We start from the raw sequence: 25920 nt of genomic DNA, 5'->3' as shown, positions 1-25920 counted from the left end.
GCCTAAGGAACGGACCACACCAAAATGTCAAAAGTACATGAACAACATCCACATCGATGACGTCAGAAGTTCAAAATCGAGTAAGGGTCACACGACGAAGTCACAAAGTCAGGAAGTGGTATGGCCACCGTGTGCGGTCGTCTCGACGACGTTGTCAGAATGGGTCGTATACCAGGGCGTCGCGGTCGAATAAAAAACTGACGTAACTGACGATTCCTGACAGTGTTGGGATGGAAAATGTTCAGTCCTAGAATGGTCTGGGACGTGGTCTCCTGTCTGGAACGTGTGTCAGAGATGAGATATCAAAATACATCTGTCATGTTTTGGCGTCGTTATTCGGGGACGCCCAGAATGTTGGTGGTCGCCGACGTCACTAGTGTTTCGATGACGTCAGACCAATGCTGATATCGTGTTGCCGTGGCATTGGAAATGTGCTGCCATCTGTTGCTGAATCCATTCCAATGGATTCATGACCTTGAACAGATGTTGAGCAAGCTTGGCATAACTGTGTGCATGTGACCTCTCATGTGAATCTGTGAACGTTTGAATGACCAGTGATCAAGCTTTCGACAGTGACAGCAATTTGCACAGATTGTGTGCAAGTCCATAGGCCACTATCAATGACGTCACGTCGTCTGGCACGTACATGAGCGTTTGATTGTCTCCAACACTTGAATGCGTTTCATCTTTTCTTAGTACACAGTTTCTTACTGTGGCTAGTATATTTCGTTAGTTCTTCAGACATTCTTTTTTAACCCCAAAGTGTTTGCATATTCAGCTATTCAGTTTAGAAATAATTGTTTTATCACCTTCCGTTCCTCAATTTCATATTGTAGATATATAAGAGTGAGTGAGTATAGTTTTACGCCGCACTCCGCAATATTACAGCTACTAGTATGTGGCGGTGGTCTGTAAATAATCGAGTCTGGACCAGACACTCCAGTGATCAACAACATGAGCATCGATCTGCGCAAATGGGAACCGATGACATGTGTCAACCAAGTCAGCGAGCCTGACCACCCGATCCCGTTAGTCGCCTCTTACGACAAGCATTGCCGCCTTTCACGGCAAGCATGGATTGCTGAAGGCCTGTTCTACCCCAGGACCTTTACGGGTCAGATATATAAGAATTATCATTTCTAGTTGATTCGATAAATCTAGATATTCGATAAATTTACGCTTTCCACATAACAAACGTATAATTCCACACTCAGCAATATTTCAGATATGTGGTGGAGGCTTGTAAATAATTGAGTCAGACAATCCAGTTATCAACGTCATTCATGGTGATCAAACACGAGTTCCTCATATCAAGGGTATCACAATTTAGGGTATTGAAAACAAACTAGGTCATGCAGTATGACACCCAACGTTATATAGATAGTGATGATAGCTATTTAAACTCTTAACGGTTTATATAAAATCTCAGGCCTCGAAATGAACATTGATAAGGCCGAAGCTTTGTGGATAGGTGCATTGGCAGACAGTAATGTCAGACTTTGTATAGATGTTAAACTGGACTGGCTTATAGGTGACTTTGAAAATTTTAGAATTCAAACTTAACGTTCATCTCGGAAATCTTTTCGTTATCAATACAGGGAAAAAATGTAAAATACTGATGTCAAAAAAAAAAAAGAAAAGAAAAGAAAAAGACTTAAAAAAGGAAAAACAAAAACAAACAAATACCCACAGCTTAACACTCATTGGTTAAATTACAGTCACTAATACACTTGCTCCATCTTTCTTAGGACATATGTTTATTGTCCTCCCCAATCCTCCCAAACCTTTTATAGATGATCCGAATAACTGACCCGTGAAGGTCTCGGGGTAGAACAGGCCTTCAGCAACCCAAGTTTGCCATAAAGGGTGACTATGCTTGTCGTAAAAGGTGACTAATGGGATCGGGTGGTCAAGCTCGCTGACTTGGTTGACACATGTCATCGTTTCCCAATTGCACAGATCGATGCTCATGTTGTTGATCACTGGATTGTCCGATCCAGACTCGATTATTTACAGACCACCGCCATATTGCTGGACTATTGCTGAGTGCGGCGTAAAACTAAACTCACTCAAGCACTCATTGAATAAGGTATTCTATAATTTCATTTGGATGTCAAGAGGGATGAAATATAGAATGAAAACATGAGCGGGGAGAACTTAAAGAGACCTCTGTGCTGGTGTTCAATGTCTTTATTCTTTATTCTATATTTTTGTGGATGAGTTTAATATTTCCTGTCGAGGTAAAAATATGCATAACATTTAACGGCAATTGCAGTTGTGTTTAAATAAAATAAATAAATGGTGTCTTGAAAACGGCAAAAACTAATTGTCTAAAGTTTAGTAGGAAATGTAAGCTCCACAAGGACCCAGGACTATCTGTAAATGGCACTCCTATCAAAGTTGTAAAGGAAGCCAAATTCTTGGATCTAATCTTCAATTCTTTTAACCTTCTTGCCACACATCAAATCTCTTCAAGCTAAATGCCCGAAAGCACTCGATTTGTCAAAGATTGTTTCAGATTCATTTGTACAGATCATTGGTACGATATAAACCTGATTATGGACCCATCGTATATGGTGGAGCTTGCAAAAGCAACCTGAAACTACTTGATTCTGTCCACCACCAAAGCCTGTGACTTTGCCTTGGGTGTTTTAGAACTTTTCGAGGCAAATGAACCATCTCTTATCCAATGCTTTATAAAGCTATCTTAAATGTACAATTTACTACAAAACTATTTTTTAACTAGTTTAACCCTGCTTTTAATTGTCTTTAATCCTCTATATGAGGACTTGTACAACAACAAGTCTTGTTCCACCTCTTGAGTTACGAATTCCACCATTCATTTCTGAAGCCCGCATTGAACTGGGGAATGTAGCTCCTTCCTATCTTCTTTCTTCTCCTCCTTGGCAAATAGTGACACCACAAGTCGACCTGACACTGACAACGTTTAAGCAATCGGATAGTAATGAATTACAATATAAACAAGAACATAATCAATGAAAAAGTAAATTAATACATACAAATCCTTGTTTACAGATGGATCCAAGGATGGTGGCGCAGTTACTTGTGCCACTGCCATTGGATCCAGAACAATATCTGTATTGGCGAATACCACATAACAGCTCAATTTAAATAACGCTAATGCCATATGAACAGCTCTTACATATATATATTGATAAACACCGGACATATAGACTATACATAATCTTTTCCGATTCCCTTTCCTGTCTTCAGGCTATTAATGTTTTTGGGGAAAAGATCCACTTTTAATCGAGGTTATTGAACATTATAATGAGCTTGCAATTGCTATCCGCCAATACGACATCGTCTTTTTGTGGTCACCCAACCACGTTGCCATTTCTGCCGATCCACTTAAGGATCTTTTTTTGATAAATGTTAATTTTTATTTAATTATTGTAATTAATTTATTTGATGAATGTGTTTTGTGAATAGGTATATTAAAGGATTGGTAGTTTAAATTAGAATCGTAGAATGTTGGTCGCTGTAACCTCAAAAGGGTGTTAAAATACTGTAAAACTATTGTCCTCCGGAGAGGGTAAGTCCCAAAACTTTCAAAGTAAAATATGAATTTAACACATTTTCAACGTAGTATTTTTGTCGTTTTAACTGTTGGCTGTTTTCCTACAATCGCCACCGGCTGAAGGGGTGGCTTAGGTCCATGCCGGTAGCAAATGTAATAAGGCCCTAGGATGGTGATCTACCTTCAGTCGTTGGCAATCTATGGCCCATCTTTTATGATGTTTTGTTTTCTTCATAGAGGGCTGCCAGTGCCAACATGCAATCAATATGACAAGTAAAATTATTGTGACATTTTACATACTTTTTGATATAAATAATTATGAAAGTTAATAGTTACTAACCCATTATTAAATATTGTTATTTCACATATAAATGCACATGACGAAATTGTTTTAATATGAACAATTCAAACAAACTTGCATCTCTGAAATTAGAAAAAATTACATAGAGATCTGTCACTGCCAGCATGGTGTGTCAGGCACGTGGTACATGCAGCATTTATGCCACCTTAGTGAACAGACTGCAAGAGCAGCATGTACCAGGGCTTTGGATGCTCCTGCTGGCAGCCAGCGCAACTGTATGGTAACCTGTTAGGGACAAAATTGTCAATCTGTGACGGCTGCTGTGCTCAATGAATAATTCAACCAGTGACGTTTGTGAAAAAGCTTAAATAGGCCTAAACGGCATACCTACTTTTATATTGGGTGCAACCTTTCCATAACACATTCACATTAAAAAATCCTCTCAGGAACGATGTTCTCAATATCTGATCTTTTCTCGTCACTACATGCCGAAATATCGCCGATGTGACGTTAAATGCTAACTCACTCACTCAGTATCTGGTCAGAATATTATAAAACGCATGAAACAAATTTTGATATGGAGGTCATTCTCTGTGAACCATCACAGCTTAAAAATCACCAATCTTTGCACTGATAGCTGGTTCAGGAAATGTTTGCACTCAGTTTACGATATTTGTAATGATGATGGCTTCATGAATTTGAACTAGACCGAACTTGAATATATTAGAATTATTTTAAACATACCGAAGACATGAGTTTAAAAAATACAGAAATTCTTACTATAAATTCACAGCTTCCAAGCTTACTAGTAGATAGAAAGGTTTCGAGATTTTACTGTTTTATGTAGTAGATTACTTATGTATAGCAAACAAACTTTTGCCAGTATGTTTAAAATAGTAGAGCGCGTTACCTTCTGATATTGACTAGAACATGGCATTTACTAACTTTATAAAATGTACAAAAGATACAAAGCTTGTGGATTACAAGTATGGATGTATTCACAGAATTATTCACACAAACCATGAGTTGCTTCGGATGACGCTTGTTGGTAATAAGACTTTAATTGTAGTTTCTGCAAGGGAGACGATGAGTATACTAAACACTTCATTCAAATTCAAAGCATTAAATAAGATAGAAACACTAAACCCTTAGCGAGTCCACATCAGAACTGCCTCTACTTCAGTCGTCGAACATGGGATGGGGACCTTGGGCTTTTCCAAAGGAATATCTCCATTAGATTAACATGTATAGTCTCTTAAATGAACAAATTTTGCAGTAAAAAAACACCGTTTCTGAACAATACTCTTACCTATTTTCATTTTTTCATAACAGGCCCAGCAAAGTTTGATTTTTTCTTTTCAGACTGTGGTAATCTAGACTTGGTACACATTCTAGGCTCGGGGAGTGCGTTTGGTAAATTTATTTCGGGGTCGTGTTAATGTAGGAAGGTCCATGTGTGTTCATAAGTGTGTTTCCAATCCTCTCTATGAAAATCTACCAATCAAGGTTCCACCACTTGGAATTAGAATTTTAGACCCCAATTTTAGGCCCTTTCACAGCGGAAACTAACACCATATTACCAGTCTAGTAGTATATTAATACGCACCCTAAATATAAACAGTATGTAATCTTTTCTGACTTTCTTTCTCGCATTCGGGCGATTAAAAATCTTTCTTGAAAGCATCCACTTTTTTAAAATTATTGATATTGAATTGGGTGCTGATCTTGCTACTGGCCAACACGACATCGTCATCTGTTGGTTACCCAGCCACGATGGCATTTCTAGGAACACAATGGCTGATCTTGCTGCTAAGGCAGCACTCAACAAATCTGTGACACTACTTCTTATTCCATACTCTGCTTGTAAAGCCACCATTAAGTGTTATATCCGTGATCTAATGCAGAAGACGTGGGACACCCAAGTGGGTATAAATACATTCAATAAAACCTTATATCGGTAACACCTACATGGGTTGTCAGTCCAGATTTACAAAGGTCATCATGCGATGATGTCGTATTGGTCACACAAGATGTACTCATGGATATTTATCGCAAGGTTGAGGGTCCTCCGTTTTACGTCTCTTGTGATGACAGAATCACGGTCAAGCATGTCTTGTTTGACTGTGTTGAATATTCCATCACAAAGGAAAACTATTTCAAATTACGAACTATGAAGGATCTTTTTAACAATGTTAGTTCCCATTTAATTATTGCATATATAAAACAATTTGTTAAATGATTTGTAAATAGATACATAATTTATGATTGGAAGTTTGAATTAGTAACGCAGATTGTTAGTGGCTGTATCCTCGATAGGGGTTAAAGTACTGTAAAATTCTTGACCTCCTGAGAGGGTACGTAAGTCCCAAAACATTCAAACGAAATTAATACTTTTCACTGTTTTTAATGTATGGCTAGATGTGTCTAACTTGCTAACAACTGAAGGGATGGTGTAAATCCAGCTACGGCTCATGCAGAAAGCAAATGTACTGTAAGTCCCCATGGTCCCTAGTATAGTGATCTACCTTCAGTTGATAGCGATCGATCTGTAGCCCAATTTATAACAAAATGTTATGGACTTCTTCTATATTGTTTTCACGACGTCTCTGGGCTATTCCTTGGGGATTAAACTACTGTGAATAATGATTGCCCTCCTGAGAGGGTATGGGAGTCCCAAAACATTCCAAGTAAATTAAAACTTTCCACGTGTTTAATATGTGTCTTTTGGATGTACGGCTAACAGTCTTAAAACTGCTACATAGCTGAAGGTATGGTGTAAATTCAGCTAGGGTCCATGCAGGAAGCAAATGTATTGTACGTACCCATGGCCCCTAGTATGGTGATACAGCTTCAGTTGTTGCCAATTTATAGCATGTTTCACATTGTGTTGTTAGATCTAGTTAAAGTGTTTTAGATTCAGTTTTTGGTTTTAAATGAATATCCGTGATACGCTAGTAGTTTTACTGTTCTTCATCAACAAGGTTTCAATTTCTAATTTTATTGATCAATAAGACATTATTAATTGCTCTCGTTACGATACGGCTGGAATATTGCCGATGTGACGATAAACATTAACTCTCCTACTCACTGAAATTAGAATTTAACCAGACATCACTGCAGCTGAAAGCTATCTTAGTATCGTACCATCGTACCGACTTTAGTTTTCCAACCCAGACAGATGGTGAAGTCGGAGGTAAGCATTATCTTCAGCTCCCCAAACGTAAGAACCCCCACCCCTCACCCCACCCCACCCCCAAAAAAAACAACAACAAAAAACCCAAAAAAAACAAACAAACAAACAAACAAACAAAACAAAACAAAACAAAACAAAACAAAACAAAAACAAAAAAAACAAAAAACAAAAACAAAACAAAAAAAACCCCAAAAACGAAACAATCTATTCTTTAGTATTCCAGCGCCAATACAGCCTGTATGGCTCCAAGTAAAACACCGATGGATCCTGGATCCATTTGACAGACAAGTCTCAGGATGGTGGCAAGAATCAGCATCAATGGATCCAAGTCCGTCTCCTCAAGACTTCCAAACGATGGCTCGACTTTCACTGATGGACCTAAAGCCTTGTTACTTCGAATCAGAACCATCCTGTCATTCCTGACATTTTAGAACTTTACAAGCATCTTTCTGCTCAAGAGTCTGGCATGTGTTTAGCTTGCAACCTAGAAATGTGGGATCAACAGATAACACAATAGCTGGTGATGCAGATAAGAAGATTTTTCACAAACCGTTATCTCCACTTCATAATTCCGTATAGTGTTTTCATTTCAAGTCCATTATCTGTTGATCACTGGATTGTCTGGTCCAGATTCGATTATTTACAGACTGTCGCCATATAGCTGGAATACTGCTGAGTGCGGCGTAATATTAAATTCATTCACTCACTTCAAGCCCAGTATCAAACGTTATACTCGACGCCTTACACCAAACGAGGTGGCACGCCAAGGTAAACAGAAATAAACGTCATGAATTGAAACCAACAATTGGTTACATATCTGCGTATCAGTCCAGACATGTTGAGCTCACTTTGCAGCGATGCTGCATTAGTCTGTTCTAAACAGACGAGGATTGGATAGGATATAGGATATTTATATAGCTCATATATCCACGTGTATACTCATAGGATGACCCTCCTATGTGAATCGAAAAGTCCGGGCTAGAATAGGCCTTCAGCAACCCATGCTTGCAATGAAAGGCGACTATGCTTGTCCTAAGAGGCGACTAATGGGATCGGGTGGTCGGGTTCGCTGACTTGGTTGACACTTGTCATCGTTTCCAAGTTGCGCAGATCGATCCTCAAGCTGTTGATCACTGGATTATCTGGTCCAGACTCGATTATTTACAGACCGCCGCGATATGGCTGGACTATTGCTGAGTGCGGCGTAAAACGTAACTCACTCTTAGTAAAGTATAGATTCTAGTATTTGTGTTGGGTTGAGGCCCATCCAGGATTCGAACCCACACCCTCACGGTCATACACCTAACTGCCAGCACACATCTAAACAACTCACCATAAATGGACATCCCCACGTGGAGACAATCATGGTTTCTGGGGACTTGTCCAGAATCCAAAGCACCTGTTGTGGGTTTCACACACATATGGCGCTTGTCCCCCCGAACGTCCAGAATCGGCGTTTCAACAAACAATATCAGACTTGACCAACATGAAAACTATCTCAGTTGGCAATACATTACACTTGAGTTAAAAGCAATAATTTTAAATTCTTAAAGACTTCTCAAAATACATTGACTATATTTAGATCGAATGGAGGACTATACCGACGATAGGTTAGCAGAGCGGGGTGACTACAACGGCCTTATTCGTAGACCTCACCTTCTCTCACTGGTATTTTCTCGGTTAGTATGCAAACAAAGTCATAAACCTTCAACATCAGACGAGGAAACACACAAAATACCCTCTGTGAATGAACAGTCTTGATTTATGACTCTCCGAATTATACCTTATCACATCCACTGACCTTTATCCTTCTCTTTTAATGACGTCACTGATACAGGAATAGGTGCTATTCAGTAATACAGGTACATAAAAATGCAAATAGAGATTACAATGAATAAATATTCACTTAGATGCACAAAAGAAGAAATAATAATCAAAAGTAATCATTTGAATGAGTTGGTAAACTGACATATGTACATCACGTCAGTGCGTCGTTTCGATGCAGATCCGTACACTGTTGTCAAAATTCATCTATATTGTACTTTAAAACATCTAATTATATATAAAATACCACGCAAAGACGTTGTGATGACACACTGACCAACCGTTGGCAACAAACCAAGTCAAACAGTGAGCCAATCCTACAGTCAGTAACACTCTGGAGAGCTTCCCAGTGAAAATGAAACAGCACAATAATGAAATATGAATTTATTACAGCACTATTATTGCTAACTTGAATATTTAAGCAAAGACTTCATGACAAATATGGTTTCTGAGTGAAAAGTGAAAGTGGCAGGGATAAATAAGGACAAAACGACAGTCACGTTCATTTTGAGGATACCTCGATCTGTGTGGTCTGTTTGTTTGATTTGCGTGTTTGATTGATTGATTTGTTCGTTCGTCATATTTATTTATTTATTTATTTATTTATTTATTTATTTATTTATTTATTTATTTATTTATTTATTTATTTATTTATTTATTTATTTATTTATTTGGGGATCTCTTTTCTTATGATTTCAGATTTTACTTCCATGACGGGTTTATTCCCAAAATCTTTTGTCATTATGATTGTGATAAAATCATACTTTATAACTATTTTAAATTACATTTCGAGCCCTGGCATAGACGCTCAGTGCACAATACGACAAATCAATGCCCAGCCTCTTGCAGCGGTAATCTACGTTATGGAATGTGCTACCCTTTGGTTGTGATGTCCCCACAGGGTTTTCATACAACAGGGCCGCTGACCAATGAGAACATTCTGCTCGTGAGCGACATCAGCTGTCACTACTAGCGTTTCTCAGTTTGGTGGTTGTTCTTCAGTATAACACAAGACTTTAACATACGAAGGATATCAAAACATGATATCGAAGTTCTGTCTTTTTTTCTTCACACTGGCAATGTACAAATGTCCAGTGTCACTCTCAACGAAAGCCCAGGGAAGTTCAATGGACCTTGAGCTAGTATCGCAATCAAACTGCCGTGTGATCGTCAACGATACAAACGAACTTATCAACTTACAGCCGCTCCAAAGAACCGACGGCCACCCAAGGTAATCAGAGCATGTATAAATTTGTATCAGTAAGTAGTTGTGACCACTTTTGGTGATGATGCACGAACCTAGCGTTGTCCAGGAAGGCGAGGAAACTAGTTGAACGTGACCTAGTTCTCCCCCGAAACCAGGTCACAGAAGGGTCAACAAAGTAGCAAAAACTGTACATTGTTTCCCAGCGTACCGCGCCTCGAGAGTGGGGTTGCATGTAACTATCAACGTTCACGTGTTGATATAGGACTTATAACATGTTCGTCTAATGCGTGATATGTACTTGACCAAATTATCACTATGTAAACAGATATGGTCATATAAAAAAACCCAAACAATCATGGCTACAAACAAATGTTGTATTTAGTTATTTTGCTTTCTCCTATCAACTGTAAAAACCCTTTTGCATTATTTAGAATGGGACTCAAACTATAAAGTGCTAGAAGTTGTACTTTTACTAAAAAAGTGTAAAACTGAATTATAGCATATGTTTCCTTTGCTTAATACTGACTGTAAATAACTAAAAACATGCAGAGCTCACCTCAGTCACTGTGTGCAACTGAATGTCGCACGCACCGACTTTACATGACATCTTAGATGCTGATGTATAGGGATGGAATAATAGATGAAAGAATGTCTCATTAATTGGAATCTGCCTGAACTCTTGTAGCAATCAGTTTCACGTATTTGTTTTTGAAAGAAACTTGATGAACAACAACCAACAGAATGATTTTAACTGGAACTAGAAAAAAGGAAAAGCACAAAAAGAGGAAAGAAAACCCAAATTGTCATTATCAATAATTAGTCTATGAAGACCTATGAATGGCGCACTCGTGAAGAGCCCCCTCCTCGTGGTGGGTGCTTGGTAACGCTAAGAGCATTTTAATCTCCTGTGTGGGCCCTGGGTATATTTGGTCCCAGCACCTGATTGCTGGCCTTGGTCAGAAATGGGCAAACACTGTGTTGGTGGAGGTGGTTTAGAGCTTTGGAACCCTGGAACAATGTTCCTATTGCCCAGCACACCAGTTTGGCCCTTACTTCACCTAGACTGGGTGAGCTGTTTGCAATCTAATTCCCAAGTTTTATATTGTATTGGTGTCTTTAGTTACTCTGTTTTAGTTTTGCATGTTAGTTTTATTTTCATATCTGCAATACTCTAGTATTTTCACTTTCCATCATCGACATGTTTAATTTTTCTCAAAGTATTCATTTTTGCATTGTACAAGTTGTTATCGCAATATGGCTGAGATATTGCAGATGTCACGTTAAGTATTTACTCACTCACTTGCTCACTAACCTTAACTGGTGGTTGAATGGGCCCGGTTCAATCAATTGGCTGGTCATGCCAAGTCCATTGCCACAACTTTTGTTACGTTTCACACAATTGTTGAATAACATGATATTTTTCTTCTGTGTTTTTGCCCTGACTTGTATGCCCCGAAGGTGATGGCTCATGGGTCAATCTGGTTGAAAAATCAAGTTTTCGTTTTTCTGTTTTGAGTAAATCATCCGAGTATCTTTGGTGCTGCAAGTTGTTTTCAGCATTAATTGTCCTTGTGATACTCCATGGTGGAGCTCAGATGATGACGTCAGACTACTAACCATGGCTTATGAAACACCCCCAAAAAGCAAACGTCTTCTTGAAACTGATCTTGATGACAATGACTTCAGACTGTCCAAACAAGCTGATAACCGGCCATGTTTTGGTGTCATTTACACCAAAGTTAACACACCATTGACATTAAACTTTTCCAGACTAATACTTTGTCTCTGAATAGATATAATTTTGATGGCAACAAACTAACCAATATGAACTGAGAAGGAGCCCCAAGGAAACCAGAGATTCAGAACCTGAGAACTCTAGACTTGCTTCCTTTAGGGCTTTAGACTTGCTTCCTTTAGGGCTTTAGCATTGCAAAGGGGACTTGGCAGCAGGGAAATTAATGTGGCTCAAGGACTTACCCTTTGCTCTGTCCAAGGGATCCAAGACATTGCCGGTGATGTATAAAACATTATTAGATTACATTCTGGTGCAATGTTGATTGAGTGAGGCAAAAGATAACAGTCAACCAACCTTCTGAACACTTACACTTTTGTTGACATTCCAGTTGCCTTCATGGCTCACAAAACACTTAACATGAGCAAGAGAATCATGGGAGACATGTCGCAACTTGATATCGTTTCTGAGAAATGGGATCAGGGTGTACTGTATGTTAAATGTTTTTCAACACCTAAAGATGATACAACCTTTCAAACCAGCACATATCTGTTTTCCTTTTCTTTACCTAGTGCTCAAAAATCACTGAACACAGGTTATTGTAAACTCTGTGTTGAGATAATCATTCCAAATCATCTTAGGTGCATTAAATTCAAAAGTTTGGCCACAGCGTAAATGCTTGCACATTATGTGTTGTTTGTACTCCCTGTGGTGAAAAAACACATACAACAGAAGATTGCAATAGTAAAACTGCATCGACTGTGCAGGAAATCACCCATCTTAGTCAAAGAACTGTCCCATATGGAAACAGCAAATGACAATTTGTAAAATAAATTTCACGCAAAACATTAGTTTTGTGGATGCCAAGAAACTAGTCAGCTACTCAGAGCAGACAGAAAGTTACTCTTCATTTGCCTGAACAACGGCTGAAGCAACACCTAGATTAGCCAAACTATCTGCAAGTTGTCAAATAAACCTAACTTGGGTAAAAATGGATTCTCCTAAACTTAATGCAGCCACTACGTCTACTTGATCAAGAAAATCACTTCCTTGTACATCTGGAATGCAATGACAGACATCCCCTGATCACGAACAGTCTTCTCAGTCACAAACAAGGTCTCATTAAAACCAAAAGTGAAAAGGCAGATTCTTAAAAAATACTCAGTGGCCAAGGACCTCAAGGGTCAGAAAGTAAAATTCAAACATTCAACATATATGGATATCTTGAATATGTGGACTTGTCTGAAAATGTCAGTTATAAGTTACACAGCTTGTCACCCACTAAAAAAGTCATCCCCCCACAAAAGATAGGATCTTGGCATAACATTATTATTCAGAGGAATTGCAGAGGGCTAGGGGCTAATTTCAGTGAATTGTAGTTCTAGTCCTTGATTTAACACCGTCACCTTTCTGTCTGCAGGAGACATTTTTAAAGCAGACAGATCCTTTTGACCTTTGTCATTTCAAAGCATATCATTGTTTCTCATCTCTGGGTGACAGGTCCACTGGAAAATCTTTAATCTTCGTCAAAACCTTATTAGACGTACTTCCAGTTAGTGGTATTCTGATTTATTGAAACAATCGTAAATTGGTCTCAGTGACCAAACAACGAAGCAATCGATCAACTTTTCTCATAATTGAACACAAACAATTTTGGAACTACTGTTCTAGTGTTTCAAAGACTTGATGATGGAACATATGTTTCAAATTGTCATGTCATGTTCAATTCTTAGAAATGTCACTTAAGAGCCATGATTGCATATTTTGTCAAAGACTCCATTAAGTTGATGTTCATGATATATTAGTCTTCAGTATAAAGTACCAAGTGGTGGAAGTGATCATTTTCCAGTGGTATTAAAACCTGTGAACCCATATGATACTACTCTGTACTGGAGTTGAAACTTTGAAAAAGCTTGCTGGAACTTATGTTGTACTCTGTCTTGTAACAGTCTTAAGCCAGACCTGTTTATAGAGGATTTCTTTGATGAACTCAAAACTATAGCTGATGAGTGTATCACAAAATCTTCTGCAGTTTATTGCATATGGAAACCCTGGTTCACCGATGAGTGCAAAGAGACCACAAAGGCACGGAAGAAAGCTGAGCATTATTTCCACAGTCTAAGTAAACTTAGCCTCAGTGCTTTCGTTACACGCCACCGCTGAAACGAAAAGCACTGAGGCTAAGTTTACTTAGACTGATTATTTCCACTGCCATCCTATGGCCCATAATTTGAATAATAAAACATTTTAAATGCTAAGGCACACCGTATGTTTGAGCGAAGTAAGCACCAATCCTAATATAGTTATGTGTCAAATTTAAATTCACGAATGTCAATATCAAAGGTATGGAATATGATCCAGAAAATGAAAGGTAAGGGCTCCCTATCTAGCATTAAACATTTCAAAGCTTGAGACGAATTATTAACTAGTAAATCTGATGCTTCAAATAAACTCCGAGAAACATTAGCCAAACCCTTTTCCTTATTGCATTATGTACCTCAATTTCAAAAATATAAACAACAGGAAAAGAACACTATTAATTTCAGTTCAGAAAATGGGGAAGACACCAATGAAATATTTTCTATTCAGCTACATACTGCTTTTGAACAAGCTCACAATGATAACATTCATTTTCAGCTCTTTGAGCACGTAACTGAATCTTATTTTTACCCTCTTAAACATATCTGATGATATTTGGACCTCTGGAAAATTTCTTTCTTCATGATGTGATGCTATTATTGTTCCTATCTCTAAACCTGGAGGGGCTGTGGGGTAGCCTAGTGGTTAAAGCGTTCGCTCGTCACGCCGAAGACCCGGGTTCGATTCCCCACATGGGTACAATGTGTGAGGTCCATTTTCTGGTGTCCCCCGCCGTGATATCGCTGGAATATTGCTAAAAGCGGCGTAAAACCAAACTCACTCACTCACTCTAAACCTGGACGTTTTGTATCCCTTGTGATGAAAGGGCCAAGCTTATCCTGCTTGACTGAATTAAGTCTTCCATCACAACGGATATGTATTTCATTGTTAAAACTAAGGATCTTTTCAGTTAAGTTAATAATCATTTCGTTATTTTAGATAAATTGAATTGCCCCATAAATATTGATGAAAAGTTTGTATATGAATAAATATTTTATCTTAGTAGGCAGTTTAGATTAGTAACCAAGATTGTTAGTGACTGTACCCACAAGGGTGTTGAAGTATTGCAAAATTATTGTCCTCCTGAGACAGTAGGCAAGTCCAAACACAATCAAGGTCAATTTAAACCTACTGGAAAGCTAGTTTAAACAGATTTTATTCATAAGGTGAAAAGGATTGGAGACCAGTTCTTTCAACTTATAAAACCCCACTCCAAGTATAACCTACTATTATTCTTATTTGTAGTATATGTGCTTTTTTAATTATGACTCAATTTTCCTGCAGTTGCCATGGTTTGAAGGAGTGTAAATCCAACTAGGGTCCGTGCATGTAGCAAAGGTACTGTACTTGATACAGGTACCCCATGGTCCCTAGTATGGTGATCTACCTTCAGTTCTTGGTGATCTTTAGCCTGTTTTCATATTGTATTGTCCTCCATAGTTAAACTGTTTTAGATTTAATTACACTGTACACTAATTCAGTCTCTTTCTATCTTGGATTTCTCTGAAAATCGGTCTGAGAATACGGTCTCGAATTCAATACTATATATTGTCATTAAATCATTTCTCTATTATCCAGACTCTCTCTATTTCGCATCTCAGACTGTAGTCTCGGCCTGACAGACTAACTTACATTAAAACAAACCCTATAATCCCGACTGAGTATCACTGACAGCCAGCCAGCTAATTAGCGGTACTTAACGGCACTTACTTTGATTATTGGCAAATCACATTAACCCAGGATATTACTGAGATAATGATGTCAATTCAGTGTCATGCTTGACACCTGTTAAAAGACTTCAAGCATCTGACATGAACATTACATGCCAAAATGGTGGACCGACCAATGATACATTGTCGAATTGAAACAATGTTGCACATCTTGAGTCTGTCACTGAAAATATGGTCATCAAACAAACCATGACAACCGGTTGTGAATCCTTGCTGACGGATTTCTTTAAGTAGTACATGTGTGTCAATAAAAAGAAATGAATTGTTTACCTGTGTTCCTGTTGTATTTGTGATATATGTACATGTTGCTGTCAAGGTAAGGGATGTAACTCCGTTTTTTTTAACGCTGTACTCTACTATCAGGACTTCTGTCTAATTCCTTGATGGAATTGACGAAGGGAGTCCGAATTAGACATAGTATACTGTACTAGTTTTAAAGATATATCTGTGATAATCTAGTTGTTTTACTGTCCTTCTGTACCATGTTTAAGTCATGATATGGCTGAAATATTGCCAATGTGACTTAAAATCTTAATCTCACTCACTCACTCACCTGTGCCCAAAGGACAAGGAGTGTATAAACAAACATTGAGGGTGTGAAGACAAAAATAGCCTCAACATTATAAGTTGTTCGCTGGTCACCAGGGGGTCATGGGTTGATGTACCATCAATGTTTATGTTTCCATCGGGGCCCATGGTACATCAACCATGTCCCTCTCATGACCAGTGGACAACATATTTATCTTACCGAACACTGCAATGTTAATTTTGAATTGTTTGGAGCACAGGTATTGGACACTACACTTCAGCCAATCTGTGTGAATAAAATGATTAAATTCTTGCATCTTGCTGTTTTTCCCGCAGGTATTGTCTTAGTAAAGTCGGTGTGGTGTGATTCACTTCTTGTCATTCACAGGAACTAGATTTGAACGTTTTGTTAAAATTTACTCTCTGGAATGCCAGGCAAGTCTTCTGCCAGGCAAGTCTTCTCTTCACCTGATGAAGGAGTAAGCATTAACTCCGAAACGTTGTGTTCTCTCATAAAGAAGTTGATATCCATAAAAATCTTCATTCTTATGTATTTTCACTTCTAAATGACATTCAAAGACTTAAGTCTTCTGTAAGTCATCACTAGATTTTGCAAGGCAACACAAGAAAAATATATTTAGAATGATCTCCCTTCCATCTATTTGCATTTGGTAGTTTCCATACATCATTAATGATTCAGTGTTATTTGAGGTGAAGAAGTACTACCACAATGTACCAAATGAATTCAGCATTCATAGCGGGGTATGTTGAAATGTACCTTGCTTGTAAGCGGGGTACATTGAAAATAACAGAAGAGCACTAAGCCAATCAGAAAACAATGTCTGTCTATAAGGTAAGATAACATGCTTTGTATTACTTCTTTTGCATATAATACCTTTTAAATTTATTTTTATATTATAAAATCCAAAGACCATCCACCCTGGTGTTGCCTACCCGTGCACCCTCTACCCTGGTGTCCTCAGTCCTTGAGCCCACATCCAATGGCACCCATACCCTGATGTCCCTATCCGTGACACCTCATAACCTGGCTTCCTCTACCTAGTATCCCGAGTCCAGGAGTCCCTCCCCTGGTACCTCTGTGGTAGTTGCCTCTACCATTGCATACATTTCCCAGCTGCTTTCTTCCTTGTAATTTTATTTTCAAAATTTTCCTGATATTGGAGATTTTTTGCCACAACTCCAGTGGTTTCCTATAATTAAGAAGAAATATACTGAACAGCTGATGTTTAAATCAATCAAAATTTAGCCAGACATTTGTGTGGCGTCAGTATTCAGCCAGAACTACAGACACGCACACAGAGCATTCATATCACATGTGAAAAACAAGTTTTTATGTGTTTTCCTGAAGAATGATTGAGCACTGATCTGATCTTGTCCATAAAGCAGTTGCCAGTGTGCCCATCTTACATTCAAATACACATTTTTGTAGCTCAAATATAAGCAATTTTTGTAATTTTCATATTATTGTTTATTAATCAGTGAAAATTAATCAGTGAAAAATCTTCTAAGTATGCCTGACCTTGCATACCCATTTACTGGTTCAGGTATTGTAACAGTGAAATTTCATAACCTTTAGATGATAGTCTTAACTATCATGATAGTCTCAACTATCATGACATAATTCCTTTCAAGAATGCCTCATTATGTTCAGCCTCGTTATATTCAGTCTTCATGCATCTTTTGTGGGTTTGGCATGATCTCAGTAAGTGCAAGGATTTATCAAGGATTCTATGCATATATCCCCTCACAGACAAATTTCGCGAAAATGTTACTTAGTCAAATTTTTCCAAATATGTTTTCCAAATTTGAGATTGCACTTATCCTAGACAAAGTATGTTTTACAAATTGATTGCGCTCGATGCATGCTGCTTTATCTTCATATATATTGAATTGTGAAAAACAAGTTATTTCTGCAAAGGTATGGAAATAGGTAGCTAGGTTGGTAGGTAGGTAGCTATAGATATAGTCTTGCTTTGATCCTGTACTGAATGCAAAACCCATGGATGTGTCGTAATTCTATCCTTCAAAGAGGCAGGTCTAGATAAGCGTATTTTTCTGTTTTAAAAAATTGTCATTTAATCTATCAATTATAAGTTGCGAAACTTTTGCAAGTCTAGTTTTAATAAACTTTGGGCAATATTCCAGCAATATCATGACACTGGACACCAGAAACAATGGGCACACATAGCACCTATGAAATAACTGAACCTTTGGCGTGATGAGTGAAGAAGTGAAAAAAATTACTTTGTACCATACAATAACATGTCAATAGTGTACTGTGCTAACACTATGTGTTCTGTAATGATTTGAGTGTTTGAGTCACCATGTGTACACCATCCTCTGATATTCTTAAACAAACACGAGTTACCAGTGCATGTACAGGGTGAATCTCGACACTCAAACCAAGGCCTTTTCTACAACCAATTAAGATCTTCGTTCATGATTTGATTAAAGGAAATGCTTCCGTATGTTATTTACAATCACTCTGTTTTTTCTCCTGGTAAAGTATGTTATGCTTTAATGTTGTTGTCACTATGGATAGTTAGACACATTAATATTTATACCTCGCTGGTAATTAGGGCCCGACTATTTGACATTATGTGAAAAGCTCACAAGAGCAATGTTGTTATGGTGGCAGTTTTTTATTTTCAGCATTCTAACGCATAAATGTTTTTAAAGACTTTTCAGGGATGGTATATTTCTTCTATGATATTGTCCAATCATTGTGGATTATGTTTTCTATGCAGAATAGATACCAACCATTATATCACCAAAAATCAGATGAGTTTCAATGTGGCCAGTATGTTATGTGCAACGCTATGTGGGATGAGGCCAGTGTGTTATGTGAAGCAGTGTGTGGGATGAAGCCAGTATGTTATGTGAAGCAGTGTGTGGGATTAAGCTAGCATGTTATGTGAAGCGGTGTGTGGGATGAGGCTAGCATGTTATGTAAAGCAGTGTGTGGGATGAGGCTAGCATGTTATGTGAAGCAGTGTGTGGGATGAGGTTAGCATGTTATGTGAAGCAGTGTATGGGATGAGGCTAGCATGTTATGTGAAGCAGTGTGTTTGATGAGGCTAGCATGTTATGTGAAGCAGTTTGTTGAATGAGACCAGTACATTATTTGAGGCAGTGTGTGGGATGAGGCCAGCATGTTATGTAAAGCAGTGTGTGGGATGAGGCCAGTGTGTTATGTGAAGCAATTTGTGGGATGAGACCAACATGTTATGTGAAGCAGTGTGTGGGATCACAGTCAAACTGTAGTGCAAATGGTGTTTTGCAGCATAGAGAATGACAAGTCTGCTTAGTCCAGTATATTATGTGAAACGCTGTGTTTGATGAGGCCAGTATGTTATGTGAAACACTGTTGGATGAGGCCAGTATGTTATGTGAAGCAGCATGTGGGGTGGGGCTAGTATGTGAAGCAGTGTGTGGAATGAGGCCAGTATGTTATGTGAAGCAGTGTTTTGGATGAGGCCAGTATGTTATGTGAAGCGGTGTGTGGGATGGGGCCAGTGTGTTATGTGAAGCACAGTGTGGGATGAGGCCAGTATGTTATGTTAAGAAGTGTGGAGGAGGACCAGTATGTTATGTGAAGTAGCATGTGGGATGGGGCCAGCATGTTGTGTGAAGCAGTGTGTTGAATGAGGCAAGTGTGTTATGTGAAGCAGTGTGTGGGATGAGGCCAGCATGTTATGTGAAGCAGTGTGTTGAATGAGGCTAGCATGTTATGTGAAGCAGTGTGTGGGATGAGGCCAGCATGTTCTGTGAAGCACTGTGTGGGAATGAGGCCAGTATGTTATGTGAAGCAGTGTGTAGGAGGATCAGTATGTTATGTGAAGCAATTTGTGGGATGAGGCCAGTATGTTATGTGAAGCACTTTGTGGGATGAAACCAGCATGTTATGTGAAGCACTGTGTAGGAGGAAGAGTATGTGATGTGAAGCAGTGTGTGGAATGAGACCAAAATGTTATGTGAAGGAATGTGTGGGATGAGGCCATTATCTTATGTGAAGCAGCTTGTTGGGTGGGGCCAGTATGTGAAGCAGTTTGTGGGATGAAACCAGCATGTTATGTGAAGCACTGTGTAGGGGGGAATCAGTAAGTGATGTGAAGTAGTGTCTTGGATGAGACGAGTATGCTATGTGAAGCAGTGTTTGGGATGAGTCCAGTACGTTATGTGAAGCAGTGTGTGGGATCAGGCCAGCATATGATGTGAAGCAGTGTCTTGGATGAGGCCAATATGTTATGTGAAGCATTGTGTAGGAGGACCAGTATATTATGTGAAGCCGCATGTGGGATGTGGCGAGGATGTTATGTGAAGCAGTATGTGGGATGGGGCTAGTATGTGAAGCAGTGTGTGGGATGAGGCCAGTATGTTATGTGAAGCAACATGTGGTATGGGGCAAGTATATGTTACATGAAGGAGTTTTTGAGTTCATTCCAATATGTTATGTGAAGCAGTGTGTGGCATGGAGTAAGTATATGTTATGTGAAGCAGTTTTTGAGTTGAGACCAGTATGTTATGTGAAGCAGTTTTTTAAATGAGTCCAGTATATGTTATGTGAAGCAGTTTTTGAGATGCGTCCTGTATGTTACGCGAAGCAGTGTTTTGGATGAGGCCAGTATGATATGTGAAGCAGTGTGTGGGATGGGGCAAGTATGTTATGTGAAGGAGTGTGTGAGATGAAGCCATTAAGTTATGTGAAGCAGTATGTAGGACAAGGCCAGCATGTTATGTGAAGCAGTATGTGGGATGGGGCCTGTGTGCAAAGCAGTTTGTTGGATGAGGCTTGCATGTTATGTGAAACTCTGTTTGATGAGTCCAGTATGTTATGTGAAGCAGTATGTGAGATGAGGCCAGCATGTTATGTGAAGCAGTGAGTGGAATGATGCCAGTATATTATGTGAGTCACTGTGTGGGATGAGGCCAGTGTGTTATGTGAAGCAGCATGTGGGATGAGGCCAGTATGTGAAGCAGCATGTGGGATGAGGCCAGTATGTGAAGCAGCATGTGGGATGAGGCCAGTATGTGAAGCAGCATGTGGGATGAGGCCAGTATGCTATTTGAAGCAGCACGTGGGATGAGGCCAATATGTTATGTGAAGCAGGTTGTCGGATGAGGCCAGTATGTTATGTGAAGCACAGTGTGTAAGAGGACCAGTATGTTATGTGAAGCACAGTGTTGGATGAGGCCAGTATGTTATGTGAAGCAGCATGTGGGATGAGGTCAGTATGTGATACAGTGTTTGGGATGAGGCCAGTATGTTATGTGAAGTAGCATGTGGGATGAAGTCAGTATGTGAAGCAGTGTATGGGATGAGGCCAGTATGCTATGTGAAGCAGCACGTGGGATGGGGCCAGTATGTGAAGCAGTGTGTAGGATGAGGCCAATATGTTATGTGAAGCAGGTTGTGGGATGAGGCCAGTATGTTATGTGAAGCACAGTGTGTAAGAGGACCAGTATGTTATGTGAAGCACAGTGTGTAAGAGGACCAGTATGTTATGTGAAGCACAGTGTTGGATGAGGCCAGTATGTTATGTGAAGCAGCATGTGGGATGAGGTCAGTATGTGAAACAGTGTTTGGGATGAGGCCAGTATGTTAAGTGAAGTAGCATGTGGGATGAAGTCAGTATGTGAAGCAGTGTATGGGATGAGGCCAGTATGTTATGTGAAGCAGCATGTGGGATGAGGTCAGGATGTTATGTGAAGCAGCATGTGGGATGAGGTCAGTATGTGAAGCAGTGGGTGGGATGAGGCCGGTATGTGATGTGAAGCACTTTGTGGGATGGTTCAAGTATGTTATGTGAAGCAGTGTGTGTGATGCTTCTTTAATACATTTTGAAGCATTCAGAATGTAATAAGTTGTAAGACTTCTATGGCCTGAGTTAACCTTTTGTCTTAAAAAGTATTTGAACTCAGAAGGTAATTAAGGAGCTCTTTTAGTGTCGGGATAATAATACTTTGTGGAACTTTTTTATCAAGTATGCCCAGTGCAGTTTGAGTGATTTGCCATCGGTGCATGGACTTTTCAGGCCATCCTGTTGCTTTCATACACCCAAATAGTGTGGTTAGATGGTTTGACCAATATATTCTTGACCAGACTCTGTGCCTTCCTTCAGGGCAGATCCCATGTCCAGTATGTGTGGTTTCATTACCGAAGGAAGGCTCACAAGAAGTTTTCGTCTTATTTGTCTGTAACCCAGTATTGAACCATCTTTAGGGGCAGCCCTAAGTAGGCAATGTACATTTAGTGCAGGGTATTAAAATCCATGATATTGTATACGTAGCCTTCAAGGGAGAAGTGTACATCATTAGGACCCCTGGATTATTATTCTTATTGAGCATAATTATATTAATGTTTTTATGTCCAGATGTTGTGATGACACAGTGTACACTGAGCAACCCTTCTGTGTGAGAGTTTTGACAGGTGGGATTGATCAAGGCATTGCACTGCCTATTGTCCAACATGTGAAGGGCACACCTTAGATCTGCTGAAAACAAGAAAAACTTATTGATGTTAGTATGAATCCCATTTTATCAATCAGGCTGACAGAATTTAATAAGTATGATCGTTGGTGATATGAATGTGCTGTGTTTGTATTAATGTATGTGCAGATGGAGAGTGGTGCTTCTCTCATTAGATGATCAATCCCTTGTCTTGTATGTGTAAACTGTCTTGTGGAGAGGAAAGAGCAAACACTGGATGATCTGTAATCATTGTGTTTTGTCAGTCCTTGAGAGCCAGCTATTGATCAGCTGCTGCTGAAGATAAAAGAAGATAAATTTGGGTTTGCAAACAGAGATAGTCCTATTATCTGAGCAGGTTGTGTTTCAGTACAGATAGCCAGACAATGCTTGTTTGCTTGTGCAATAATTGATGTTAGTGCCAGGAATATATTTTCAATCACAAGGTTTATCGATTGTTAAAATGTGAAGCAGTGTGTGGGTTGAGGCCAGTATGTGAAACAGTATGTGGGATGGGGTCAGCGTGTTATGTGATGCCATGTGTGGGATGAGGCCAATGTGTTATGTAAAGCAGTGTTTGGGATAAGGCCAGTATGTCATGTGAAGCAGTATGTGGGATTGGGCAAGTATGTTTTGTGAAGCAGTGTGTGAGATGAGTACAGTATGTTATGTGAAACAGTATGTGGGATGAGGCCAGTATGTGAAGCAGTGTGTGTGATAAGGCCAGTATGTTATGTGAAACAGTATGTGGGATGAGGCCAGAATGTCATGTGAAGCAGTGTTTGTGATGAGGCCAGTGTGTTATGTGAAGCAGTATGTGGGACGAGGCCAGAATGTCATGTGAAGCAGTGTGTGAGATGAGGCAAGTATGTTATGTGAAACAGCGTGTGTGATGATGTCAGCATGTTATGTGAAGCACAGTGTGGGATGAGTCCAGTATGTTATGTGAAGCAGTGTGTGGGATGAGGCCAGTATGTGGGATGAAGCCAGAATGTTATGTGAAACAGTGTGTGGGATGAGGCGAGAATGTTATGTGAAGCAGTTTGTGAGAAGAGTCCAGTATGGTATATGAAGCAGTGTGTGGAGTGAGTCCAGTATGTTATGTGAAGCAGTGTATGGGATGAGGCCAGAATGTTATGTGAAGCAGTATGTGGGATTAGGTAAGTATGTTATGTGAGGCAGTGTGTGAGATGAGTACAGTATGTTATGTGAAGTAGCATGTGGGATGGGGCAAGTATGTTATGTGAAGCAGTATGTGGGATGAGGCAAGCATGTTATGTGAAGCAGTGTGCGAGATGAGTCCAGTATGTTATGTGAAGCAGCTTGTGGGATGGGGCCAGTATGTAATGCAGTGTGTGGGATGAGACAAGTATGTTATGTGAAGCAGTGTTTGGGATGAGTCCAGTATGTGATGTGATGCAGCGTGTGGGATAGGGCCACAATGTTACGTGAAGCAGTATGTGGGATGAGCCCAGTATGTTATGTGAAGCAGTTTGTGGGTTGAGGCCAGTATGTTATGTGAAGCACTGTGTGGGATGGGGCAAGTATGTTATGTGAAGCAGTTTGTGAGATGAGGTCAGTATGTTCTGTGAAGCACTGTGTGGGATGGGGCAAGTATGTTATGTGAAGCAGTGTGTGGGATGAGGCCAGTATGTGATGTGAAGACGTGTGTGGGATGACAGTCAAACTGTAGTGCAAATGAGGTTTTGCAGCATAGAGAAAATGACAAGTCTGCTTAGATGCAAGTTAATCGAGCAAAGATTGGCAACATACTTCCATCGCTTTGGATTTAAAAATATTTTTCATGTCAAAATAAAATATCACCACCATCAAATGTATACACCCTTTCTATACAATGGGTTGTGCTCTCACATTTCCTACTCCATGTTGGACAATTAATCACGTGAAATATTTTTTTGTTCAACATAATAAATAGTTAAGATTACTGGACAACACATGTCCTACCCTGTCGGCTCCATCCCCAGAGTAATGCCCAGTCCTTCCACTTCCACTGTCACGGTTTCCCACATAAGAGCTGGTATGTCTCGGCTCTTATCCACTTTGGGTAGCATCTTTATTAACAATTACTTCCATGAATAAAGTTAGCGGCAACTAAACTTCTTGACTTGAATGGGGCAAGTCGATTGTGATACAGAAGGGGAGGTGAATAATTCACTTCACTAATCAAATAACTGTAGTTGCCCACAGTATAAACTGTATTTTGTGGTCTATTTATGCTTCTTGTTACATACAGGTTATATATTTATTACAAAACTTGAACCATAATGGTTCCTGAAATAAAGATGATTGTGTTGTTGAAAATGTCTTATTTTGTTCTTTACACAACCTGTCCGTCAACTGGATGATTCCAAGCAATTTCCCGGAAAAAGGCCATTTCACGCCTTGTGTTCTTGCCTTGGGGTTTTAGATTTCATTTTGTGGTCTTAAATCAACAGTAAAGGACTTCAAACAAAGTAGCTTTACCTTCTAATTATCTAGTAGTCCATGGACAGGTAAGATACCATTATTTGGTTGCCCAAAGTGAAAATTGACCTGTCCAGAAGATCAGGCGATGGGATCAAAATTTTTGAATGTGTGGTTATGTGTAGCCAGCATGACAGTCTGTCAGACAAATCAGTTACATGGAGCCTTTACTTTCACAGGCATCAGTTGATTCACCTTGACCTACATAATTTGAGAACATTTTGTTTTCTTTGTAACAAACACACAGAATTCCACATCATCTTGAGTTTCTGTAACCTGATTGTTTTTCAGTCAAGATACAATACAATGTACATACTCTACGCCACTGAAACACACAGGATGAGAGCCAACCCAGGTTTCACTGACAAGACACAGACCATGGTTCTCTCAGGCCTATGTGTAAGGACTCCTGCAATCTCATGTCACTAGCTACGTGCTATGACACCATGAGGAGGAGGCAATAAACGTGTAAACATTTTGTTCTTGTTCTTAATCCCAAACAGATAGGATGTAGTTTAATATTTGATTGTGATTCTGTAATATTTCTACTTCAGTTATACTGTGGTAATGAAATTCATAGTCATTTCTCATGGAATGGTCTGTCTCCGTGGACTAGTGTGTCTGACTGGAGAGTGGAAGGTAATTGATCAATCCCCAGCTACATCATTTACAAAAGGCATTATGCAGTGAAACTCATTGTTCCTCACTGGCTCACTTCAGCATGAAATGAGTGAAGCACTGTTTAGCAGAGT

General features: G+C 39.3%; 1 protein-coding gene across 1 annotated transcript in view; it reads left to right on the top strand.

The window, feature by feature from the left end:
- The first annotated feature begins 9777 nt into the window (after positions 1-9777).
- LOC137268583 (probable serine/threonine-protein kinase drkC) overlaps positions 9778-25920 on the top strand; it is a 62276-nt gene continuing 46133 nt past the window's right edge. The window contains exon 1 of the mRNA XM_067803158.1: positions 9778-10090. Within this exon, the coding sequence (XP_067659259.1) occupies positions 9900-10090 (191 nt within the window). The 5' untranslated portion in view covers positions 9778-9899. The remainder of the gene's footprint in view (positions 10091-25920) is intronic.

Source organism: Haliotis asinina, chromosome 16 (assembly GCF_037392515.1).
Source record: "Haliotis asinina isolate JCU_RB_2024 chromosome 16, JCU_Hal_asi_v2, whole genome shotgun sequence".
Taxonomy (NCBI): domain Eukaryota; kingdom Metazoa; phylum Mollusca; class Gastropoda; order Lepetellida; family Haliotidae; genus Haliotis; species Haliotis asinina.
The sequence above is the reverse complement of the archived record's forward strand: the minus strand, read 5'-3'. Positions and strand labels throughout refer to the sequence as shown.